The 22,491-nt window shown below is 48.6% G+C and overlaps 1 protein-coding gene across 5 annotated transcripts in view; it reads right to left on the bottom strand.

Moving 5' to 3' along the window:
* MEGF6 (multiple EGF like domains 6) overlaps positions 1 to 22,491 on the bottom strand; it is a 206,840-nt gene that overhangs the window by 3,002 nt on the left and 181,347 nt on the right. For all 5 annotated transcript variants that reach the window (XM_079986726.1, XM_079986725.1, XM_079986728.1 and 2 more), the window contains 12 exons: positions 21,068 to 21,196; positions 16,407 to 16,535; positions 14,201 to 14,329; positions 12,797 to 12,928; positions 11,469 to 11,597; positions 10,546 to 10,674; positions 8,817 to 8,945; positions 6,979 to 7,107; positions 6,124 to 6,252; positions 3,911 to 4,039; positions 2,632 to 2,763; positions 708 to 755 (listed from right to left, as the gene is read on the bottom strand). In XM_079986726.1, coding sequence (XP_079842852.1) covers positions 708 to 755; positions 2,632 to 2,763; positions 3,911 to 4,039; positions 6,124 to 6,252; positions 6,979 to 7,107; positions 8,817 to 8,945; positions 10,546 to 10,674; positions 11,469 to 11,597; positions 12,797 to 12,928; positions 14,201 to 14,329; positions 16,407 to 16,535; positions 21,068 to 21,196 — 1,473 coding nt within the window. The remainder of the gene's footprint in view (positions 1 to 707; positions 756 to 2,631; positions 2,764 to 3,910; positions 4,040 to 6,123; positions 6,253 to 6,978; positions 7,108 to 8,816; positions 8,946 to 10,545; positions 10,675 to 11,468; positions 11,598 to 12,796; positions 12,929 to 14,200; positions 14,330 to 16,406; positions 16,536 to 21,067; positions 21,197 to 22,491) is intronic.

Raw genomic sequence — 22,491 nt, 5'->3', positions numbered from 1 at the left:
GCCTCAGGCACTGCCACTGTACAGGTGGGTGGCATCTTTATATTGCTCTGCTGAGGGGTGTGCAAGCTGCCTGTGCCCCTCAGCGAGCAGATGAATGAAGCCCCCACCTGCTCTGTGGAGGCTTGATCAGCCAAGAAGCAGGCTTCCTTAAACTGCCCGCCTGTTCAGCTGATCAAGCCTCCACCTCCTGGATAGTGGGATTTTTGTTAAACTACTCCCTAGAGGCGCAGACAGCCGTGCCCACCCCCTCGGTGTAGCAATTTAAAGAAGTCGCCTGCTGGCACAATGAGGACCAGACTGCTTCACCCAGCAGTCTTGCCCACATACTGGACTTGGGTGATGTATCAATACCCAGGCCTTTCTTGGGGTCTTCAGATGCTGTTGAACCGCAACTCCCATTATCCCTCAGCACTGGAGGGTCGGTGGTGTAGTCTAACATTATCTGGGAACCCAAGGTTGATGTAGACCAGTGATGGCCAAACTTGGCCCTCCAGCTGTTTTGGGGCTACAACTCCCATGACAGGACAGGGAATTGTAGTCCCAAAACTGCTGGAGGGCTGAGTTTGGCCATCACGGAATTGTAGACCCTATGGAGCTAGGTGGGCCCGTGGTCTAATTTGGTCCAAGGCTGCATCCTATGCTCCTAGTTCTGATGCCCCTTGCTCCCCACATCAGCCAGCTATTTATCTATATATAAAACAACTCACATTGTTCCGGTTGTTGTCTCGTGTGGGTTGGCAGCTGTGGTAGGCCACCTGAAAGTGAAGATGTGTTAGTTTTGCTCTGTCCCTTCATCTATCTGTCAAATTTATTTCACCACAATTCTATCTCACCTTTTTTATTTACAAGGAGTTCAAGGTGGTGTGCATCCCTGTGGCCTAGTGGGGATTTAAGCCCTGGTCCCCCAGGTCCTAGTCTGACACTCACTCATAAGTGTGGATATGACCTAGGTCCAAAATCCTACTGGGATGAAGCCTGAGTACTCCCCAGTTGGTTCCTTCCTTCCATGACCGTGGTAAGAAAGCACAAAGTATTACATCCGAACCGGAGATCCTGATTTCCACCCACCCAAACACAACCAGGAAAAGCTAAGCCTATAGCCACTAGGCCAGGGGTTGTCAGCCTGGTCCCTACCACCCACTAGTGGGCATTTCAGGACTCTAGGTGGGTGGTAGGGGGTTCTACAGCACAAGCTGAATCCTCCTTCCACCGAGCACTGGTGGGCAGTAGGTATAAAAAGGTTGACTACCACTGCACTGGACAGTGCTTTTCTTCTAGAAAAAAGGGTGCTGGTACTGTGTACCCCCAGAAAAAAAGCACTGTTAAGAAGGACTAATGATCACAGGTTATTTGGGGGACACAAACAATGCTCTCCCATGGTTCATCACTTGTCTTGGCTGAAAAGCATCCCTGATGGAAGGTGGCTCTCAGTGGGGGTGTTCTCCTCTTCTCTTCTAAGCAGTGTCACCCCTATATATGGGACACACAAACACCCCCATCTCCCTGCCTCAGTTTCCCGTGAAAAGAACAATGGGAGGGAGGGAGGGACTCTGGTGATATGGCACCCTGAGCGATGACAACATTTGGTGTCCTCTCCAAAAAAACATTTTCTTATCTTCACACAGAGATATGCCGGAACTGACTTCCCCCTGGGAAAAAAAGCCATTCTCTCTCACTCACACACAAAACCCACCAATTTTTCTATCTATCTCTGGTACCAAGAGAAGCCTTTCCCAGTAGGTGAGCGAGAGAGAAATTGAGGGAGGGCAAGCCTCTTAGCATATCATGGCAGCACTTCCCTCTCCCATTTGGGGTCTGAGGTGGATTCCTACAGGGGCTGGCTTTCAAAACTCGGCTCAGCATGTGTGTTTTGCACTCCCTAGGTGCTCAGACAACCATTACAGTGTAATGACAGACCAGTACAATTATTATAGAGAGAGATACCTACACAAACTTTTCTCAGTCTCTCTGTATGTATACACACAATGGATTTGTATAAAGTACAAGTACTGCAGCCTTTTTTGGACTTGACTACTTTATTCTGCAGGTGCTGGTGGGGAAATGATCTCCTTGAATATGAACACCTAACATAGGTATTTACATGTGTGAGAGAGATTTTATATATCTCTCCTATATATTTTGGAAAGTTGTTTGTTCACTAAGATTTTGGACACCTCTTAAGTTATTGTAACCAAGTATTGCATGATGGTTCCTGAGATCAAGAAACACATTTTCACCTATGTTTGGATATAATTAGATGTCATTTTGTATTTGCCAGATTTAAATCTTTCAAAACCTCAATGATACTTTTAGTATCTTACAACAAACACCAGCCATTTCCCCCAAGCATGTGCTTATATATATATATATATATATATATATATATATATATATATATTACCACACACACATCACACTGAAAGTGAAAAACAAACAAACCCACATTGCTAGCTGTAAAGATTCTCCCTCATTTTCCTCACCTGCTTGAGGAACAGTATTATGGAAGCAGGTCATTTCCCTACTAGCAGCTGAGCAGTGGAATGATGGAGGCCAAAGCAGGCTGCTGCACATAGATAAACTCAAAGAAATCCAGGATTTCTTAAGACAGCGTCCAATTTGGGCCCTCCTTACCTTCTCGACACATCGCCCCTATGTAACCATTGAGGCAAACGCAGCGGCCGTTCTGGGCATTGCAGTAAGCGTTGGACATGGAGCACTCGCACGTCAGAGCACAATCGGGGCCGAATTTCTTCAGTGGGCAATCTGGGTTAGCAAGAAGAACAAGTCAAATCACAGATGGTGCAATGCTAGGAAGGAATCTCACCCCGGGGGGAGCGAAGATTCTGCCACACACATTAAAAACATAAAAATGTCCTGAGACCGGGAGGCCTTGACTTAGCAGAGGAGGTAATCCCATAGCAACAGGGTCTGCCCTGTATAGCAGAGGTGAGGAACCCAGGACCCTGTTGGGTTTGACCCACTTTCCAAAGCTGGCTCCTACCCCCTTAGCATAAGATTGGCAGGTTTCCATCAGTCCACGGCAAGAGAACCTGATTGTTAACCTTGGGTGTGGCGGGGAATCCTGGATAGCTCAGTTGGTGAGAGCATGATACGGTTGCAGGTTCCTTCCCTTATGGGACAGCTGCATCGTGCTGCATTGCAAGGGGTTGGACCAGATGATCCTTTCCATGATCCCAGCTGATACACAGACTAAACCTGGGAGCATCTAGTGGTAAAGAGGAAGTGCTAAAGCTGTGCAGTCCCAAAAAAATGGAAGAAATTTTAGGGGGTGGGCACTGCCTCTCTGAGAACCTCATGAATGATGAACGAGAAATTTCTTTAAAGCAACCGAAAGGGGAAGGGGCATAGCTCAGTGGTAGAGCATCTGCTTTGCATGCAGAAAAGGTCCCATGTTCAATCCCTGGTGGCTCCAGGAAGATGCAGGGAAAGCTCCTGCCTGGAATTCTGGAGTGCCACTGCCAATCAGTGCAGACATTACTGAGCTAGATAGACCCAGTACTCTGGGTCAGGTGGCTTCCTAAGTTCCCTACCTTCACACTCTCCCTAGTGCAAAAAAGTGAGCACTGCTGCAACAGCCAAAGCAGTCCGTTACTCCTGCAAACTACTGATTAATAGAACTTTGGGGCTGCAAGGGCAATTTCCAGGTACACTTCCATGTACAAAAAGTTCCTAGAGGCCGGCAGGTATCTGATCGCCTAGTGCACCTGCGTACCTGCAGGCTGCGAAGTATTCAGAGGTGTGAAGGACTAACAGACAGCTCAGAGTTTCCGACTTGCTGCAACTTAAAAGGGCCTATTTGCATTGCTGGCCCAGCCATATGGAAGCCAGCCCACTCCTGCCCTTGACAAGGTGTGACTTGTTTCTTTGTAAAGATGATACACGCACTCACCCACGTCACACTTGGCACCCGTTTTCCCAGGAGGACAGAGGCAGCGGCCGCTGGTCGCCTCGCACGGAGCGTTCCCCTCACAGTCACACCGATGTTGACACTTGTCTCCGTACGTCCCCACATTGCACACTGTGGCCGCAAAAGAGATATCCATTGTTACTAAGGGTAGGCAAATTAATCTGTTTCATCCCCCCCCCCCCCAGTTTCTCATCTTTCCAGTATGTTCACTTCTCCATATTTCTGCAGCAGTTTGCAATTATTTGTTTTTTAAGAAATCCTTCTTTACAGTCTGCTCCCCTCCCCCCAGCCCCCAGATGTTTTAAATAGAGCAGACAACATAACACATTTTTTGGAGTTGCTTTCAAACGCAAACTATTTGGAAATCTGTACAGGCCCATGTTTCTGACATGTAAGGATATTATACACCCTTAGACCGTAAATTACTGCTGCTATGCTATCTGAAGGATGTTGTCCCGGAAGATGAGCAAGACATAAGTAATCAACCATTTAACTGCTGTAAAGATTATTGTAGCTAAAAACTGGGGCAGGGGGTGTATGTATCTCCTACTAAATGTGAATGGTTCAAAAAAATCTGGTCTATAGTAATCAAATTATCTTAATACACATAAACCAACCTAATAGGTTCTTGGGAAAATAGGTTTCCTTCATAATGTTTCTGAATAGTGATTTTAATGATACTGTTCAACCTTGTGCTGCTTTCAATTTGTTCTAATGTTATGGTGTTATGGGTGTATGTATTTATTTACTGGCTCTGATGTAATCTCACAAAAATTAATTCAAATTTCAGCCTACATTTCCTCAAACATACACATCTTTGCAAGCAGCTTCCCCTAATATAATGTCATTTTCACTAATGCACGCATTTCTTTACAAACTTTCTCCTAACGCGGAGTTTTATACACCTTGCTTAGTTGAAGAAGAGCATCATAAAATTCAGAGGCATGCAAATTTCGAAGGACAGCCCAAGTTTCAGTTTGAATACTGCTTCAGGCAGTGTGCTAAAGTGCGGACCAAACCAAATCTCTGCCACATCACTGTTACAGCCATAGGGCAAGAGAAAGATATCTGTCAGAGCTGCCTCCAGGTCCCAGCTCACAGAGGACCAACGCTAGGCTGTAGTTATGTACAAAAGTCTTTATTGAGATTCAGTCTCCATTTTAAAGCCGCAGCGTGCAGCTCTACGTCCCGACCTTAGACCGTCGAAGTCCTGTCTGAGTCTCCTCCCCCTCCACACCAGTTTAAGACTCTCGCTTTGCTCCACCTCTTCCTAAGTTCCTTTCTCCTCTGGGCCCTCCTGCCCGCTAGGGTCTCATCCTTCCTGGACTCCTCTGACGCTGACCCTGACGATTCTTGCCCCTCCTTCCGGCGGGCTTTAGGACCTGGTTCCCTATCCGGGCTACCTTCTGTGCTGCTCGCCTGTACCTTTGAACTTGGCGCGCGCGCCCAGCCTGCAACTTTCCTCTTAACCGTTAACTCGCTCTCCGATGGAGGCGTGGTCCACCCTGACTCATCTTCTCTCGCTGGTGGTGCATATGTGGGCTCTGACCCCTGGGACTCCTCCCCCCCACTACGCTCTGGTGGGGAAGCTGGTCCTGATTTGCAACTGCTGCTCTGGGAGTCCCCGCTGGCCCCTTGCTTCTGGGGTGTCCCCCTTGGGTCGCCCCTTGCCCTGCCCATTGGCGCCCCCTTCTGTGAATCTTCCGATTCGCTGGAGAGGCTCATGGAATCTATCGGGCTGCTGTCATATTCTCCTACGCTGCCCTCGGATTGCTCCCCCTCGCTTTCCATCTCCTCTCCTCCCTGCGCTCCCGCTGAGTCCCTGACAATATCCTTTCAACCAGAGCACTCCTTCAAGCCAAGGAAATCAAAATTAAAATGAGAGTACCACCCCACTGACAGTTAAAAAAACAGATGGAATGGCTCAGACCTGGGTGGAATGGCCCACCCTCCTCCTAAATAGTATATATAGCAGGTGTTGAGAACCTTTTTGGCCAAGTGGGCCAGATATTTCTCTCTCCCCCAGCCCAACTTTGGCAGGTGGGTTTTCCCCAACATCCTGTCAAAGTTGCCCCATGCAGGTGGGCAGAGACGCTGCCCAAACAGGTCCGCAATTCCCCCTCAACATTGGCTGACATGAAGGGAACTCAAGCCTGCTTTCTGCAGCCACTTTTCCTTTCCAGAAAGTTCCATACCTTTCTGACACTGGTTGCCATAGAAACCCGGGGGGCACACACATTCCCCTGTCGTCGGGTCACACATGGCTCCGTTCTGACAGTCGCACAGCTCCTGGCAACCAACTCCATGAAAACCAGCTGGACAAGCTAAGGGAAACGGAAAGCCATTGGGAAGCAAATTAAAAACATCCACGTGAAAAGAGGACCAAAAGATATTTGGGGATGGGGGATTCCATTTGGCTTGTTGCAGCTGGCAACCCACTTAGCCAAAGAGCACTAAACAGCCCTTGGATTTAGATTCATTGTATTGCCCTTCGCCAACTCACCAACGTTCAGGTCCATCAGTTAATTTCACATGCTCAGCCTGCCGTTATCAAAATAAACAAGGGTGGGTTTTTTTGCCACCCCAGCTCCCAAATGTCACCATTTTGCCACCACAGTTTTGGGCAGTGAAACTGAGGTCCTACACAGGGGGAGTGGGTGAAATTTAAGGGTGGGATTCCTCCTCCTCAAAACCCCTATGTGATGATGCAACATTGCTCTGATGGACTTCAGTGGGCATTGATATCCACAAATATTTTCCAGGGCAGCATCACCAACCCCTTTCTCCCCAGTGCTTCTAAGTTCAAGCTGAAATTTCTCCCGTAGTGTAGTTTGAGATCATGACTAGCTTTTCCGACTTGGCTGAAACATCAGATGGAGAGGCCACTGGGGACTGGTTGAACCCCCAGAGCTACGGCCACACCCTATTTCTGGAGACAAGAGCAGCTCTGATACAATGCATCAGGCCTTGGGCTTGGCTTAAATCCACCTGGTCATATCGTTACCAAACCTGCAATAAATTTCCGGAGCAACAGGAGTGACCACACTTACTGTGTTGGCAAAGGTCTCCATAGTGCCCTTTCCCACAGCGGCAGGCTCCCGACACCGGGTCGCAGGTCATGTTATTTTGGCAGGTGCAGCTCAGCTGACAGTTGGCTCCGTATCTCCCTGGCGGACATCCTGCAGGGGAAGACCATGTCTCAGTTTATCACACTGCTCGTAAAGAGGTGGTCTCGCTCAAGCTCAAGCAGGCCAAAATCGAGATTTATTATCAAGCTGGTTCCCAAAGATCCTGCCTTGTTTCAAACATAAACATTTTTTTCCTCGGGGGAAATTACGCAAGATCTCAATTAAGAAAACAGTATGCCAATTGGAGAACATCTGTGGCTGACATCATACATATCTAATGGTAGGAGAAAAACAGTCATGTGCTTTCTTACACCCCCCCCCCTTTACTCTCATAAAAAAGGAAGCTGGCTGATGCACACTTTTAAGCCATCTAGTTCAGTACTGTCTACACTGACTGGCAGCAGCTCTCCATGATACCTGGCAATGTGGAGGAGAGACTCCTAGACCTTCTGCATGCAAGGCAGACTGGAATGGATTCTCTCTAGAATACCCTTTCGGAATTGTTACAAAGCATTCTTTTAAAAGAGCAGCTCTGCTGAATCAGACCCGCCACCGTACAGCATCTTGTTCTCACAGTATTCAACCCGAATACTGCAACATCTCTTTCCCCATTTGTGATCTCAAGCAACTGGCATTCAGGAACTGCTACCTCCGACGATGAAGGTGGAATGTAGTCATGGTGGCTAGTTAACCCCCAAGAGCCATATCCTCAATGAGTTTGCCCAACTCTCTTTTAAAGCCCATTCAAGGCAGGTGGCCATAACCTGGTACCGTTCCCTTTTGAACATAAGAAGAGCACCTGCTAGATCAGGTCAAAGGCCCATCTAGTCCAGCATCTTGTTCTCACAGTGGCCAAGTAAATACCCTAAAGTAGTGCTATATACCCAGCCAGATGGGTGGGGTATTTAATAATAATAATAATAATGACTGCAGGTCCTGTTAGCTAGGGATGATGGGAGTCGTAGTCCAACAACTGGGGATCCAGTTTGAGATACGCTGTCCTAGTGGGAAACCTGAAAGCAGGGCCTGAGTGCAACAGCCTTCTCCCCACTCCCAGTACAGTGGTACCTCAGGTTAAGTACTTAATTCGTTCTGGAGGTCCGTTCTTAACCTGAAACTGTGCTTAACCTGAAGCACCACTTTAGCTAATGGGGGCCTCCCGCTGCTGCCGCACCACCAGAGCACGATTTCTGTTCTCCTCCTGAAGCAAAGTTCTTAACCTGAAGCACTATTTCTGGGTTAGCGGAGTCTGTAACCTGAAGCATATGTAACCCAAGGTACCACTGTATTGAGAAGCTTGCAGCCTCAGACATTGGAGGTGGAGCAAAGCCATCGTGACTAGTAGCCAATGGTAGCCCTTTCCTCCATTAATTTGTCTAATGCACTTTTAAAGTCACCCAAGGAGATTACGATAAATAAAAACAGTTTGGTCTACTGGATCGGACCAAAGGCGCATTTAATCCAGCCAACCAGATGCCTAAAGCAGGACCTAAACCAAACTAAATTGTCAGGAGATGTGCCTATGAGTTTTTTAACTTCCCCGCATCAAAATTCACTCTCTCAAACATCTGAAACCCCCACCTCCACGTTCATGACCTGCAAATGTGGCTGGAAAACGAAGGTGGGTTTTGTTTTGTTTTAGCACAGCGGCTCTAGTGAAATTCCAGCAGCCTGGACCGCAGCCAAGTTGCGGGGGAAGGCAGACGGATCAATTGCACCTTTGTAGCAAGAGGGAATAGGAGCCGCACATGCAGAATTACCCAATTCGCAAAACTTCCCCGTCCACCCGAGCCCACACAGGCAGGAGCCGTCGGTCGCCAGGCAGATCCCCCCGTTCCGGCAGGCGCACGTCTGCTTGCAGCCGGCTCCGTGGCGGTTCCCTGGACAGCCTGGTGGCGAAGAAGAGAGCGAGACATGGTGGTTAGGGATAGCCAGGGACAGACACCTATTTCTGTTGACGGAGCAATGTGACGACAGGACACGAAGAGAGCCCTGTTGGGACTGGGCCAAAGGACAAAGTTCAGCATCCTGCTTTCCACAGTGGCCAATCAGATGCCTCCAGGAAGTCCAGAGGCAGAACATGGAGGGCGGCAGCCCTCCCCAAACGATTGGGTCAGGCTAAGAGTCCATTCTAGTCCACAGTCCTTTTTGCAGTGGCTAAAATCAGATGCCTCTGGGAGGCCCACAAGTAGGACATAAGTGCACAACTTCTCCCCAACTTCAATGTGCAATTTTATTATTACTACTACTGCCACCACCTATCCTTCACCCCAAGGTCACAGGGTGGGTTACAGCTATTAAAACACAAAATTAAAAACCAGTTTAAAACAACTTAAAATTACAGAAGAAAGATGGGGTCCTAAAAATATGCATCTCAAGTGTCGAAAAACAGGGTAAAGAAGTATCCCTATTTTCACTGAAGTGTCCCTATTTTCCAGGAACAGTCCTGGATTTACAGAAGTCGTCCCACTTTCTGATTTGATCCCGGAATGTCCCACTTTTCCTTGGGACGTCCCTATTGTCATCGGAGAAATGTTGGAGAGTACAGTATGTTATGAATGAGCCCGAAACACCTCTGTTGGATGGAAGATTCACAGTTTAGAGACTGCCACAGAGAAGGCGTTATGCTCATCGGGCTCTATTGGACAAAATGACACTTTACATTAATGGCAGGCAGTGGGGGGGAGTTCAGGCCTAGGACCAAGTATGGTCCTTCAGTCCTCTAGCTGGCTCTCAAAACTCTCTTCAAGCCACACCACACCCGTCACTGGCCCTGCACTGCACCCCTAGAGTTTTTGCCTGGCTGGAATGCATCCCCGAACTCCGATGGCGCTTCTTCCTTGCCTGGGTGGAGGACAGCGAGGTGCGTGTGAATATGTGTAGAAACTGTCAGGAGTTCAGCCTACACTCGAGTAGGACCGTGGCAGAGACACATGCCCGACTGGCATGTTCTCTCCCGCCTGGTCGATCGTTCAGGAGCTTCAACAGCTTTCTTCAGCCCAAACATCACAGCCACCGATGCCAACCAACACCGGCACACTTAGGGATCTGCAGAGTCTGTGCAGTTCGTGTGACAGACCTCAGCAACTCAACATTTTGGCTAATCTACTTTATTTACATATAAACACACATGGAGCACTGCAACATGGCTCCCTCCCTCTCTAGCATCAGACAGCAAAGAGAAAAAGAACAAAGGACAATAGTCCCACTTCACGGAACACAGTAACACAAACATCCTGTTTCTGTCACTTCCCACTCTGTGGAGTCAAAACATACACCGTCATGTGATAGACAAAAATCCCATGACTGCAATCATAGATCAGGAATTCTAACAGAAACTAGTGTACAAAAGGTAAAATTCTCCTCCATCGTCCCCACACACTTCTGGCCCCAACCACCATAGGCATGCAGCCTCCAGGACGTTGCCTAGAAGGGAGCGTGGCCCTGGGATGAAAACTGTCCACCCCGCCACCCGCTCTAAATGCTTACCGTGCTCACAGTTGGGGCCTGTTTTTCCTGGTGGGCAAAGGCAGAGGCCTGTCGCATGATGGCAGGTGGCGGTGTTGCCACAGGAACACACTAGAGCACAGTCCACACCGTAGCGACCGGCTGGGCACGCTATGGGGGGGGGGGAGAGAGAGAGATAAAGAGCAACAAAGAAAGGTCTTCATTTACAGCAGAGTCTTCTTAGTGTTTGCTCCCAAAAGCACATCTCCGTAATCAAGGCTGCAACCCTACAGTAAGGAACAGCAACCCCATTTCACAGATTGGAAGGTAGGGAGGGGAAGTTATTTTCCACCAATGATGTTTTCTGATACAGAGAAAGTTCTGGAATGGAGAAACTGACTCCTGAGGCCTTCATAGAAAAGAAAAGAAAAAATGACACAGGTTGGGTTCATTCCAACAACCCTTAGTATGTGACCAGCTTTCAGTCGGCACTTAAAAACTGAATTGTCTCCAATAAAGACAGGTTTATTGTATTTTCCTGACAGTTCCCTAACTGTTAACTTCTGTACGTATTATATTTGAGCTTGCACATGATGCAAAAGCCACTTTGAGAAATGTGGCGGAACAGAGTGCACATTTAGTACTGTACTCCTTTCCATATTATTGTCAAATGGATTTTTTTTAGGGGGGAAACAAATAACACATAAATGAGTGCTAAACTTGTGCTATATTCTGGTCCTTTATAAAACAAGATCTCCCCTCTTTACCAGCTTCTGTAATTTTTATGACAAAAAATTAAATATATGATATTTTGGTTCACAGTTACATCACCTTAAAAAAAAACAAACCCAGCCTGTGTAAATTTCATGATGAAATTTCAAATATTTGATCTTTCAGCCTAGCCTTTTGCCACTCAATATATAAGAAGCCGCTGCATTACATACAACCCGTCCCAATCTACTCACCAGTTCCGCAGTCGGCACCAATATAACCAGCTGGGCATTGGCATGTTCCTGTGGTGGTCACACATTGCCCCCCATTCTTGCACTTGCATTGCCTCTCACAATTCGGACCATAACGCCCAGAGGGGCATCCTGGGTAAAGAAACAAAAAAGCCATTAAAAGTTGAAAAGATTCAAAATAAGCCTGGGTTTGCAGTGCCAAAGCAGAACATTCTGCTCATGTCAAACCAAATCTCCATTGCCACAGAAGGGGGACTGACTTGCTGTTGCCATTGTGCAGCGATTCTATCGACTGCATCTGGAGATTCCAGCCAGGAGGGGTTGCGGCTGTGTTGCAAAGCAATTTTCCCCCAGGTTCAATTCCTGCATCCTCCAGGAAGGGGGTGGGAACCCTGCTTGAAACCCACAGGCAATACTGAGCTAGATGCAGGGGTGGAAATTTGGTCATCTTTCGTAATATGGTGCCCTGCGCAGGGCCAGAATTTGTCACCCCAAAATGGATCTTCTCAATTTGGTGCCCCCTCAGATCGGTGCCTTGTGCGGGGGAACCCCTCGCAACACCCTAAATCCGGCACTGCTGGAGGGACCAATGATCTAACTTAGTATAAGGCAGCTTCCTGTGTTCCTATGCTCTTGTGGAGACAGCTACTCAGAGATCAGCTGCGCACTCATCACCCCAAATCTTTTGAGTTGAACTGTCCTCCTGCTCCCTTCTGCATTCTCTATACCAGCAGTTTTCAACCTGTGGGTCCCCAAATGTTGTTGACTACAACTCCCATCATCCCTGAGCTCTGGCGTTGCTAGCTAAGGGTGATGGGAGTTGTAGTTCAACAACATCTGGGGACCCACAGGTTGAGAAAGGCTGCTTTGTACATTCTCTCTCTCTCTCTCTCTCTCTCTCTCTCTCTCTCTGTGTGTGTGTGTGTGTAAACATGTACTGGAGAGCAAGTGTGGTGTAGTGGTTAGGGTGTCAGACTAGGACCTGAGTTCAAATCCCTCGCTCAGCCATAAAGCTCACTGGGTGACTTTGAGCTAGTCAATCTCTCTCAGCCTAGCCTGCCTCACAGGGGTGTTATGAAGATTAAATGGGGAAAGAAAGAATCATGTATATACCTCCTTGGGGCAGAGGCGAGATACAAGCGCAATACATCCTACCTCGCAGAATGTGGAGACATCCAAAATCCGAAAGGCAGTAACATTCTAATCTATATGAAGTCACCCGGATGGTGCGAATTCCATCAGCTCACTTAAAACCGCAGACCAAACAACGTTATCTCCCATTCCTTGCTATGCAAGCAAATCCTGTTGCAAATAATTCAGAGCAAACTCACTTTGTCGGCAATTGCTGCCGTGGTAACCGGGTGCGCAGATGCAGTCTCCAGTCACTGGGTGGCAGTCATGGTTCACTCCGGGACACTGGCAAATCCGAGCACAGTTCATTCCGAAGGTCCCAGGGAGACAGGCTGAAGGGCGGGGGCATGGAGGAAGAAAGGGGGACAATGAGCTGGGATGGTGAAGGCTGGGTCCAGATCTCTTTCGGCACCCAACAAATTGGTGGTGCAGAGATTCCATAGCAAGGTTTTCCATGAGGTGGCTGATTCCTGTTTTCTGTTCTTCCGTAACGGAATTGAAAGCTGAGCAGATGCTGTATCTTATTTTTTGACATGCGAAGGCACCGAATCACAACTTTCACAGAAAGCTCTGCCCTCCACACATGTGTCCCCCCACCACCACCACTCTTCTGAAGATTCCCTAGGAGGAAATGTAACCCTCAGACTGAAAATAGTTTCTCCACCCTGGCTTAGGCCCAGATTAGTCTGCCCTCAACCTGGGTGAGGTCTGCAAACTCATTTCACCTGGTCATCCCCCTGAGCCTTTTGGGGCATTTGACGGTCTCATCTCTGTGCTGTGACCAACTCCACTTTTCTGCAGAACATGTTGATATCAAAGGCTGAGGAGCAGGCCAGGTCAGGGTCCTCCAGGCCCTGTTCCATCAGTTGGCATCTTCTCTTAGAAAAAGAGAATGCCTGTCGTCCTGTGAAAAGTCAGCTAGCAGTTTCTCAAACTGGCACAGGAGCAGCCAGGCAGGGTTTCTTTTCCCGGTCAGTTGGCAGGAACCCTTCGAAGCATGGAAGGAGAGCCTCAAAACACACAAGTGCATGAATCGTGGCAGCGAGCCACAGCGCTCTGCGCCAAGCCTTGGCTTCCACTTGAGGCTTTATTAATCTAATCCTCTTTGGACAGAGGATGCTGATCCCATTTCCCACTTGGCTCTCCCTCCGCTGTGTTTGGATTACAAGAGCATGAGGCACCTGCCAGGATGCGATCTGGGATTTGGCTGAGCACCCATTTTATTTACTCCATTTATATATATCAGGCATGTCCAACCAGTAGATCACGATCTACTGGTAGAGCCCCGGCTGATCCTGGTAGATCGTGGGACCCTTATCGATTGTAGGATTAAATGAGGTTTACTGAAAGTTAACAAATAAAAGCTGAAGAATTCTGGGCAATCCTACCCCAAAAAATGCTCAACAACTCTGGGCAATCCACCCGCCCCATGCACACTCCTCCCTCCAATGACAATGGGTAGATCACTGCCAGTTTTTTTATACTGGGAGTAGATCACAGTCTCTTGGGAGTTGGACATGCCTGATATATATTATCCAAAGCTGAATGGACACCAACACTCTGGCCCAAGCTGCAAGCCCCACTGGGGAACTTGGGGAACATACATTGCTCGCATCCATGGCCCGTAACTCCTGGGGGGCAGCTGCACTCGCCCGTGATGTGGTTGCAAGGCGTTCCTGGAGGGCAGTCACAGCTGGCAGCACAGTCTTTCCCAAATGACCCAGGCAGGCAGGCTGTGATGGGGACAGATAAGAGCGTTAAGACAAAGCCCTGTCGGATCAGGACAAAGGGCCCATCGCGTCCAGTTCTTACAGTGGCCAACCAGATGCTCACTATGGGAAAGCTGGACCTGTGGGCAACAGCAACTCTCCTCCTTTGTGGTACCCAGAGCTATACCACCTCCAATGAACAATGGCAACAGGACACCGTCATCGTGCCAAGCAGCCATGGATAGCCTCTCCCTCCCTGAAATCATGTAACCCTCCAAAGAGAATACAAAGAATAAAACTATAACAGTCCAGTGGCTGGATTAGACGAAGACCTCTCTGGACCAGCACCTTGTTCTCAGAGCGGCCAACCAAGATGCCTCTGGGAAGCTCAAAAGCAGGACCTGAGAGCAACAGCAGCCTCTCTACTTGTGACGCCAGCAACTGGTGTTCGGAAGCATGGCAGTGACGGTGGAGCCAGAGCCATTGTGGCTAGCAGCTCCACGAACTTCTCCAGCCTTCTTTTAAAGCCATCAAAGTTGGTGGCCATCGCCTAGTATTCCACAGAAGCAGGAGAAGCGCCAGGCTGCCAGATCAAGCCACAGGCCCATCTAGTCTGGTATCCTTCCCTCACGTGTGGCCAACCAGACGCCCCCCTGCGGGAAGCCCCCAAGCAAGGCCTTGAGTGCAACAGCTGCTCTCCCCATTTGTGGTTCCCAGCAGCTGGTGGGACCCAAAGCAGTAGGCTCCATGCCAGGGGTGGTGGAAACTGAGCCAGCCTTTTTCATACCATCCAGGAAGGAAACTGAGCAGAGCAGCAGAGGGTTGAGAGAGAGGGGTTATTGTTGGAGCCTCTGGGGGGAAAGGGCTTCAGTTTTCTGTGGAATCAGTTTGTTTTCCAGAACATGCTTGTTTTCCCAACTGGGTGGTCTCCTAAATGAAAAGATGTTAGCAAGCCAACGTCTTTCCATGGAAAGCCCATACCCTCTTAAACTTGGAGGTTCTCCCACATATTATTCCCCCAATGTAACATTTTATGATGGTGCCATTCAATCCTCGCATCCTAACCAGGATTCAGAAATACCATAGCAGCAGGTTAGTCAGTTGTACTGGAAGGAGGAAGAAACGGGGAGTAGATTGATGGCAGGTAAGTGGGGAAACAGAGGGGACAGCCATGTGTCAATTCCTGATTATCAGGTGCATGGCTTGAAATTGAACCCATGCAGGCACAGTGCTGGATGCTAGAGGTTGCAAAATGCTGTGGCTGAGATTATGTGCAGGATTGTTGTAGGTGCTGGCCATCAGTGGTGCCTGCAAGCCCTCCCCCCTTTTAGCCCAGCCACATTCTCATTTGCCCCAAAACTTAATGTCCTATATGATGTCAGGCAATCAGGAGTGGCTTGGCCCCAAACAGCATCGTAGGCCAGAAGGGGAGGGCTGGAGGGCCGCATTAGGTCTGTGGGCTGGAGGTTCCTTGCCACTACAGGGGCTCAAGAGGCCTTATGCACTGTGCCGCCAGAGCAGTTTGCCAAAGGAGGCATCCACTAGCCTACTCTTGTGGAGTAGCCTACTAGAGAGCCAGCGTGGTGTAGTGGTTAAGAGCAGTGGACTCATAATCTGGTGAACCAGATTTGCTTCCCTGCTCCTCCACATGCAGCTGCTGGGTGACCTTGGGCTAGTCACACTTCTTTGAAGTCTCTCAGCCCCACTCACCTCACAGAGTGTTTGTTGTGGGGGAGGAAGGGAAAGGAGATTGTTAGCCGCTTTGAGACTCCTTAGGGTAGTGATAAAGCGGGATATCAAATCCAAACTCTTCTTCTACTACTCTCTGCAGCACACCAGCGCCCCCACAGGGTGGAGGTATTATTGCACCTACCCTGCAATACAACCTCCAGCCAGTGGGGGCAGTGAAGGGCTGCAGATACAAGGGAAAACGAGAGTTCCGGCTGGCCCTATAAAATCACTGACTCCAGCCCATCTCTCAAGTTTGAGCAAATGGTCACTCACCAGGCAGCAACGGAGCACAATCTCCTCGTTTACCTGCTCGGCCGCCTGCATACGGGCTCGCCTACCTTGCCACCAGAATAGCTGGCAGCTCCCTCACCTTTATCACAGTGATGTCCTCTCCACCCTGGTGGGCAATCGCAGGCCCCTGTAATGTGGTGGCAGGAGACCCTATGCTCGCAGTCGCACCGCTGCTTGCACTGTTCCCCATAGGTGCCCTCGGGGCAAGCTGAAAAAGAGAAGAAACGGCTGTGGTGCTTCATTCATGAATGCATTCTGATCTAGAATCTGATCAAAACAAACAGACTCAGGTTAACCGGACACAGCAATCAGCCCCCCACTTTCAAGAAGCTGTTAAAGCATCCCTCCACGCCAAATTCGTAACATAGAATTATAGAATTGTAGCGTTTTGAAGGGACTCCAAGGGTGAAGGGCAGAGCCAAGATGGAATCTGGCAAGTATGAAATGCAGCGGATGAGTCCACAGGTGTGATTGACAGAGAATGAATGCTTATCAGAGCCGTTCCAAAAGTTATCAGCTTCTCAAACTTAGGTACTGACTGGGTGCATACCACAATGTGGCTTTACAGGTCAGATCAGGAGCGGGAACCCGGGGCGCTCCAGACATTGGATGCTCAACTACCATCAGCCCCAGCCAGCATAGTCAATGGTCCAAGGTGAAGGGAGAGCTACAGGTTCCCATCTCTCACAATAGGGGTAGCCAGTGTGGCGAGCTCCAGATGCTGCTAGACTCCCACTTCCATCTTCCTTGACCATTGGGCATGCTGGTTGAGGCTGGTAGGAGCCACTGGCCAACACTATTCGTAGGGCACCACTTTGGCTACCCCTGACTTACAGCATCCTTGAAGAGCAACGTTGGCTGGCAAGGAAGCCGAAACAGGAGCCACACTTGCTACGCTGCAACTTTTTGTCATGGCAGCAGCTGCTGTGTTTGTGCAACTCCTAACTTCAAAATTCAGTTTCCAATTTCTCCCTGCCTGTGCCCCTCAAGAGCTGTGTTTATGTGTGTGTGTGATTTAAAAAGAACCCTCTTCTTTAAAGTTCTGCATTAAACTTCTGATGACAGATAAAACAGCAAATTCCAACTACTGGAGCCGTTCTTGCTAAATACTCTGGATCATGGTGAGATTGTCCTGGCATCTGAGCGCTGCTGGCTCAAGCCAGAAATAACACTTCCAATCTTATTTGGCACTGTTTGGGGAGAGCTTTTCACACCCGGATAAGAAGGTGGGGGAGTGTTTTGATTTCCGATTTCTGCAGCTTCTTCACTTTCTGCCCAAGTCAGCGCCCCCCCCCCCCCTCTGGTTGCCAAGATTCCCAGCAAAATTCTTTTGCGGAGAACATTCTGCTCCAAAGCTCCCAAATGGGGGAAAGAGAAGTATCTCATGTCAGCCACATGGGCTTGCTGGCCATAAGTAAGTGATAGTCTCCAGTTCAGCAGGTTGAACTAGATGGCCCTTGGGGTCCCTTCCAACTCAACAATTCTAAGATTTTATAACTCCCTTTCCTGCTTGAGCTCCCAAAAGGAAGCATGTCCCCCCTCCCCCTGGAACAAATGACAAATTGAACTGAATGATGGGCCCATAACAGAGGGTTGGCAAAACCTTTTTTCAACAACTACCAGACTTTCAGAAGACATCTGAAGGCAGCCCTGTTTAGGAAAGCTTTTAATGTTTGATGCATTGATTACTGTATTTTAATATTTTGTTGGAAGCTGCCCAGAGTGGCTGGGGAAGCCCAACCAGATGGGCGGGGTATAAATAAATTGTTGTTGTTGTTGTTGTTGTTGTTGTTGTTGTTGTTGTTGTTGTTGTTGTTGTTATTTCAGCCCATAGGCCATGTTCCTTTCTGGGCAACCTATGAGGGACCACATGCCAGCCATGGGTGGGACCAATGGCAAAAGTGGGCGGAGCAACGGATGTAAATTTTACTTTTGTAAAGCAAGCAGGTTTCTACACACAATCACAGACAGCCCCATCTCTTTCTCCCCATCCAGACAAGCAAAGAGGCATTACAGTGTGACCTCGGGTTACATATGCTTCAGGTTACAGACTCCACTAACCCAGAAATAGTACCTCAGGTTAAGAACTTTGCTTCAGGATGAGAACAGAAATCACACGGTGGCAGCGGGAGGCCCCATTAGCTAAAGTGGTGCTTCAGGTTAAGAACAGTTTCAGGTTAAGAACGGACCTCCGGAACGAATTAAGTACTTAACCCGAGGTACCACTGTATAAGAGTTCAAGGACCCATTCCAGCCAGGCAGAAACACTCAGAGAACATGCAAAGCTGGGCCAGTGAGGAATGTGGCCTAGGGAGAGTCTCAAGGGCCAGGCAGAGAGATCCAGAGGGCCACAGTTGGACCTCAGACCTGAATTACCCCACCCCTTGGTGTCATGATTTGGAAATTATATGAACGAAAGGAAGACTGGAAGACAAGTGGACGGAGGTGATGAGGTAATCAAAATAGATTCTGGTATTCACCATTTCAAGCAGCAAACATTTGCCAGGCGAAAGGACAGTTTCCTTGCCCTGGGCACAGAGCGGCTTGGAAGCCGTCCTAACGCCTCCATCACGGAACTGAAACGCAGCAAAATCAACACTGGGGCACTGGCTCAGGAGCTTGGCTGTGCTCCTGGTGCTTGCCAGTTCCCGAGCAGGGCAGCCGGTAACCCGAGGCGGGCGGCTCGCCTTACAACACACGTGAGGTTGCCCCGAGGGCACGCCAACTCCACTCAAACCTCCTGAGCTGGCTCTCGCCTCAGACAGAAGGCGAAAATGGCCACGGTCCAAGGCAAACACAGAAAGGGTAAAATGCAAGGTAGGCCAGCTAGGGAACGGCGCCGAACCGGCCGTTTGGAATGGCACCTTCCACAGCCTCATTCCCAGTTGCTTTCACGGCGGCCGGGGGAGGCGGGTGCGTAATTGAAACCAGATTCGGGCAATGCCAGTTGCAATTTGCACCGGGAAATTCCAAATGGATGTGAAGAGGAACTCCAGGCTTGGTTCAGAAAAAGCCTTTCAAGCATTTTACATGGATATTTTTCTAAAAATAAATAAATCACAGTCTACATTTGAAATTTGCTTGTTTTGATCAGTGTAGTAAATTGTTTTATGTTGTTATTGTTATTTAGTCATTTAGTCATGTCCGACTCTTTGTGACCCCATGGACCAGAGCATGCCAGGCACACCTGTCTTCCACTGCCTCCCGCAGTTTAGTCAAACTCATGCTGGTAGCTTCGAGAACAGTCTAATCATCTTGTCCTCTGTCGTCCCCTTCTCCTTGTGCCCTCAATCTTTCTCAACTTCAGGGTCTTTTCCAGGGAGTCTTCTCTTCTCATGAGGTGGCCAAAGTATTGGAGCCTCAGCTTCAGGATCTGTCCTTCCAGTGAGCACTCAGGGCTGATTTCCTTCAGAATGGATAGGTTTGGTCTTCTTGCAGTCCACGGGACTCTCAAGAGTCTCCTCCAGCACCATAATTCAAAAGCATCAATTCTTTGGCGATCAGCCTTCTTTATGGTCCAGCTCTCACTTCCATACATCACTACTGGGAAAACCATAGCTTTAACTATACAGACCTTTGTCAGCAAGGTGATGTCTGCTTTTTAAGATGCTGTCTAGGTTTGTCATTGCTTTTCTCCCAAGAAGCAGGAGTCTTTTAATTTCGTGACTGCTGTCACGAATTGTTTTATACCTGCTTTTAAAATTGCTTATTTGCTGTTAAACCACTTCGCTGAAAATAGTTATGGAGGCAGCCCTGTATGCATGAATGTGGGCAGAGGAGGGCAAGCAGAACGACACAAGGTCTGAGAACCAAGCCTTGTGAGGAACGGAAGAGGGAGATGTTTCATTTAGCCAGGAGAAGAGACAGAGAGGATAGGACAGCTTGTTTTCTGCTGCTGCTCCAGTATCGGGAGGACCTGAACCAACCGATTCAAATTAGAAGAAACAAGATTCCAAGCAAACATTAGGTAGAACTTTCCGATGCTAAGAGCTGTTCAATAGTGGAATGGGCTCCCTCAGAAGATGGTGGCCTCTACTTCCTTGGAGGTTGTTAAGCAGAGATTGGATGGCTATCTGTCATGGATTCTTCAGCTGTGCTTGGGTTGGGCTAAATGACCCTCACGTGTTCTGCAATTCCATGAAACAATTTAATTGGTATATCCACCATGGCACACTATGCCCCGGTTTTTTTTAAAAAAAAAAGTTATTTTGCCATCATTCTGCAGAGGCTAAATTAATGAATAGCAATAATCAAATGATGTTAAAAGGCCTCAAATAAATAAAAGTGTTGTTTCAGTCCACTTACCGTATTTTTTGCTCTATAAGACTCACTTTTTCCCTCCTAAAAAGTAAGGGGAAATGTGTGTGCATCTTATGGAGTGAATGCAGGCTGCACAGCTATCCCAGAAGCCAGAATAGCAAGAGGGATCGCTGTGCAGCGATCCCTCTTTTTCTTCTGGCTTCTGAGATTCAGAATATTTTTTTTTCTTGTTTTCCTCCTCCCAAAACTAGGTGTGTCTTATGGTCTGGTGCGTCTTATAGAGCGGAAAATACAGGTATTTATCGAAGGTTGGTTTACTGCTCGTTTCAGAGGGTGCAATGTGGATTTTAAACTTGGTTTCCTACATATTGTTAGGATTGTTGTGTCATTACTTTGCACCATGCCTCATGAAGGAGATGCCTATTATAAGGTTGTTCATAAGTTTTAATAGGAAAAACCCCCACAAAATATTCTACTTACGGCTTTGGCACTTCTCTCCTGTCCAGCCGCTGCGGCAAAGGCAGCGCCCAGCCTGCCGGTCACACAAGCCCTCGTTCAGGCAATCGCAGCTCTCCTGGCAATTGACCCCATATTTACCTTGGGTGCACTCTAAGGGAAAGAGACCTTTTCAGATGAGCCTTCCACAGACTACCCGTCAAAACGCAGGTGTGCAGGGTGGGAACGTGAGCTGAATGCCTCCCCCCTCCAATGCAAAACACATGATAAATATCCATGTCAGTAGAAAAGTAGCAGATCAAGGTTATGTAGCTCAACCTCCCTTGGAGATCTATTTTCTACATGCAAGGAGGCTTACTGTAGCTACATTCTCTGGTGGGACTAGGGATGGCTGAAGAGTTTGCATCACATTGCTTCTGATTCTGTTTACCCATAAATCCACCCCATGAGGGAATGCAGCCACCATGCTTGAAAAGGTTCCCCATCCCCAGCTTAAATTATTGCACCAGAGAGTTCCGCAGATGGGAGCGTCAGGTTATGGGGTGTGTGTGTGTGGCTAATGACAGGTGGCACCATCATTAAAGCATCTGTTCTGGCTGCCCATCTACTACCAAGCCAGATTCAAGGTTCTTGCGTTAATCTGCAAAGCTCTGAACAACTTAGGTCCAGGGTATCTTATCCCCAAGGGACACAGGTGGCGCTGTAGGTTAAACCACAGAGCCTAGGACATGCCGATCAGAAGGTTGGCGGTTCAAATCCCCGCCCCAAGGGACACAGGTGGCGCTGTGGGTTAAACCACAGAGCCTAGGACATGCCGATCAGAAGGTTGGCGGTTCAAATCCCCACCCCAAGGGACACAGGTGGCGCTATGGGTTAAACCACAAAGCCTAGGACTTGCCGATCAGAAGGTTGGCAGTTCAAATCCCTGAGACGGGGTGAGCTCTCGTTGCTCGGTCCCTGCTCCTGCCAACCTAGCAGTTCGAAAGCACGTCAAAGTGCAAGTAGATAAATAGGTACCGCTACGGCGGGAAGGTAAATAGTGTTTCCATGCGCTGCTCTGGTTCGCCAGAAGCGGCTTAGTCATGCTGGCCACATGACCCGGAAGCTCCCTTGGCCAATAAAGCGAGATGAGCGCCGCAACCCCAGAGTTGGCCACGACTGGACCCAATGGTCAGGGGTCCCTTTACCTTTACCTTATCCCAATCGCCGGGATCTACTTCAGGAGCTTTTCCCTAAACTCTACCCTTAAAGAATCTAAAGAATTAATTTCCTTCCTGTTCACAGCAGCTAGACTTTGCCCAACAAGGGAAGGAAACCTGTTATATACCAATAGTAAAGGTAAAGGTAAAGGTACCCCTGCCCGTACAGGCCAGTCTTGACAGACTCTGGGGTTGTGCGCCCATCTCACTTAAAAGGCCAGGGGCCAGCGCTGTCCGGAGACACTTCCG

The sequence above is a fragment of the Podarcis cretensis genome (genome assembly GCF_951804945.1).
Source record: "Podarcis cretensis genome assembly, chromosome: 8".
Taxonomy (NCBI): Eukaryota; Metazoa; Chordata; class Lepidosauria; order Squamata; family Lacertidae; genus Podarcis; species Podarcis cretensis.
The sequence above is the reverse complement of the archived record's forward strand: the minus strand, read 5'-3'. Positions and strand labels throughout refer to the sequence as shown.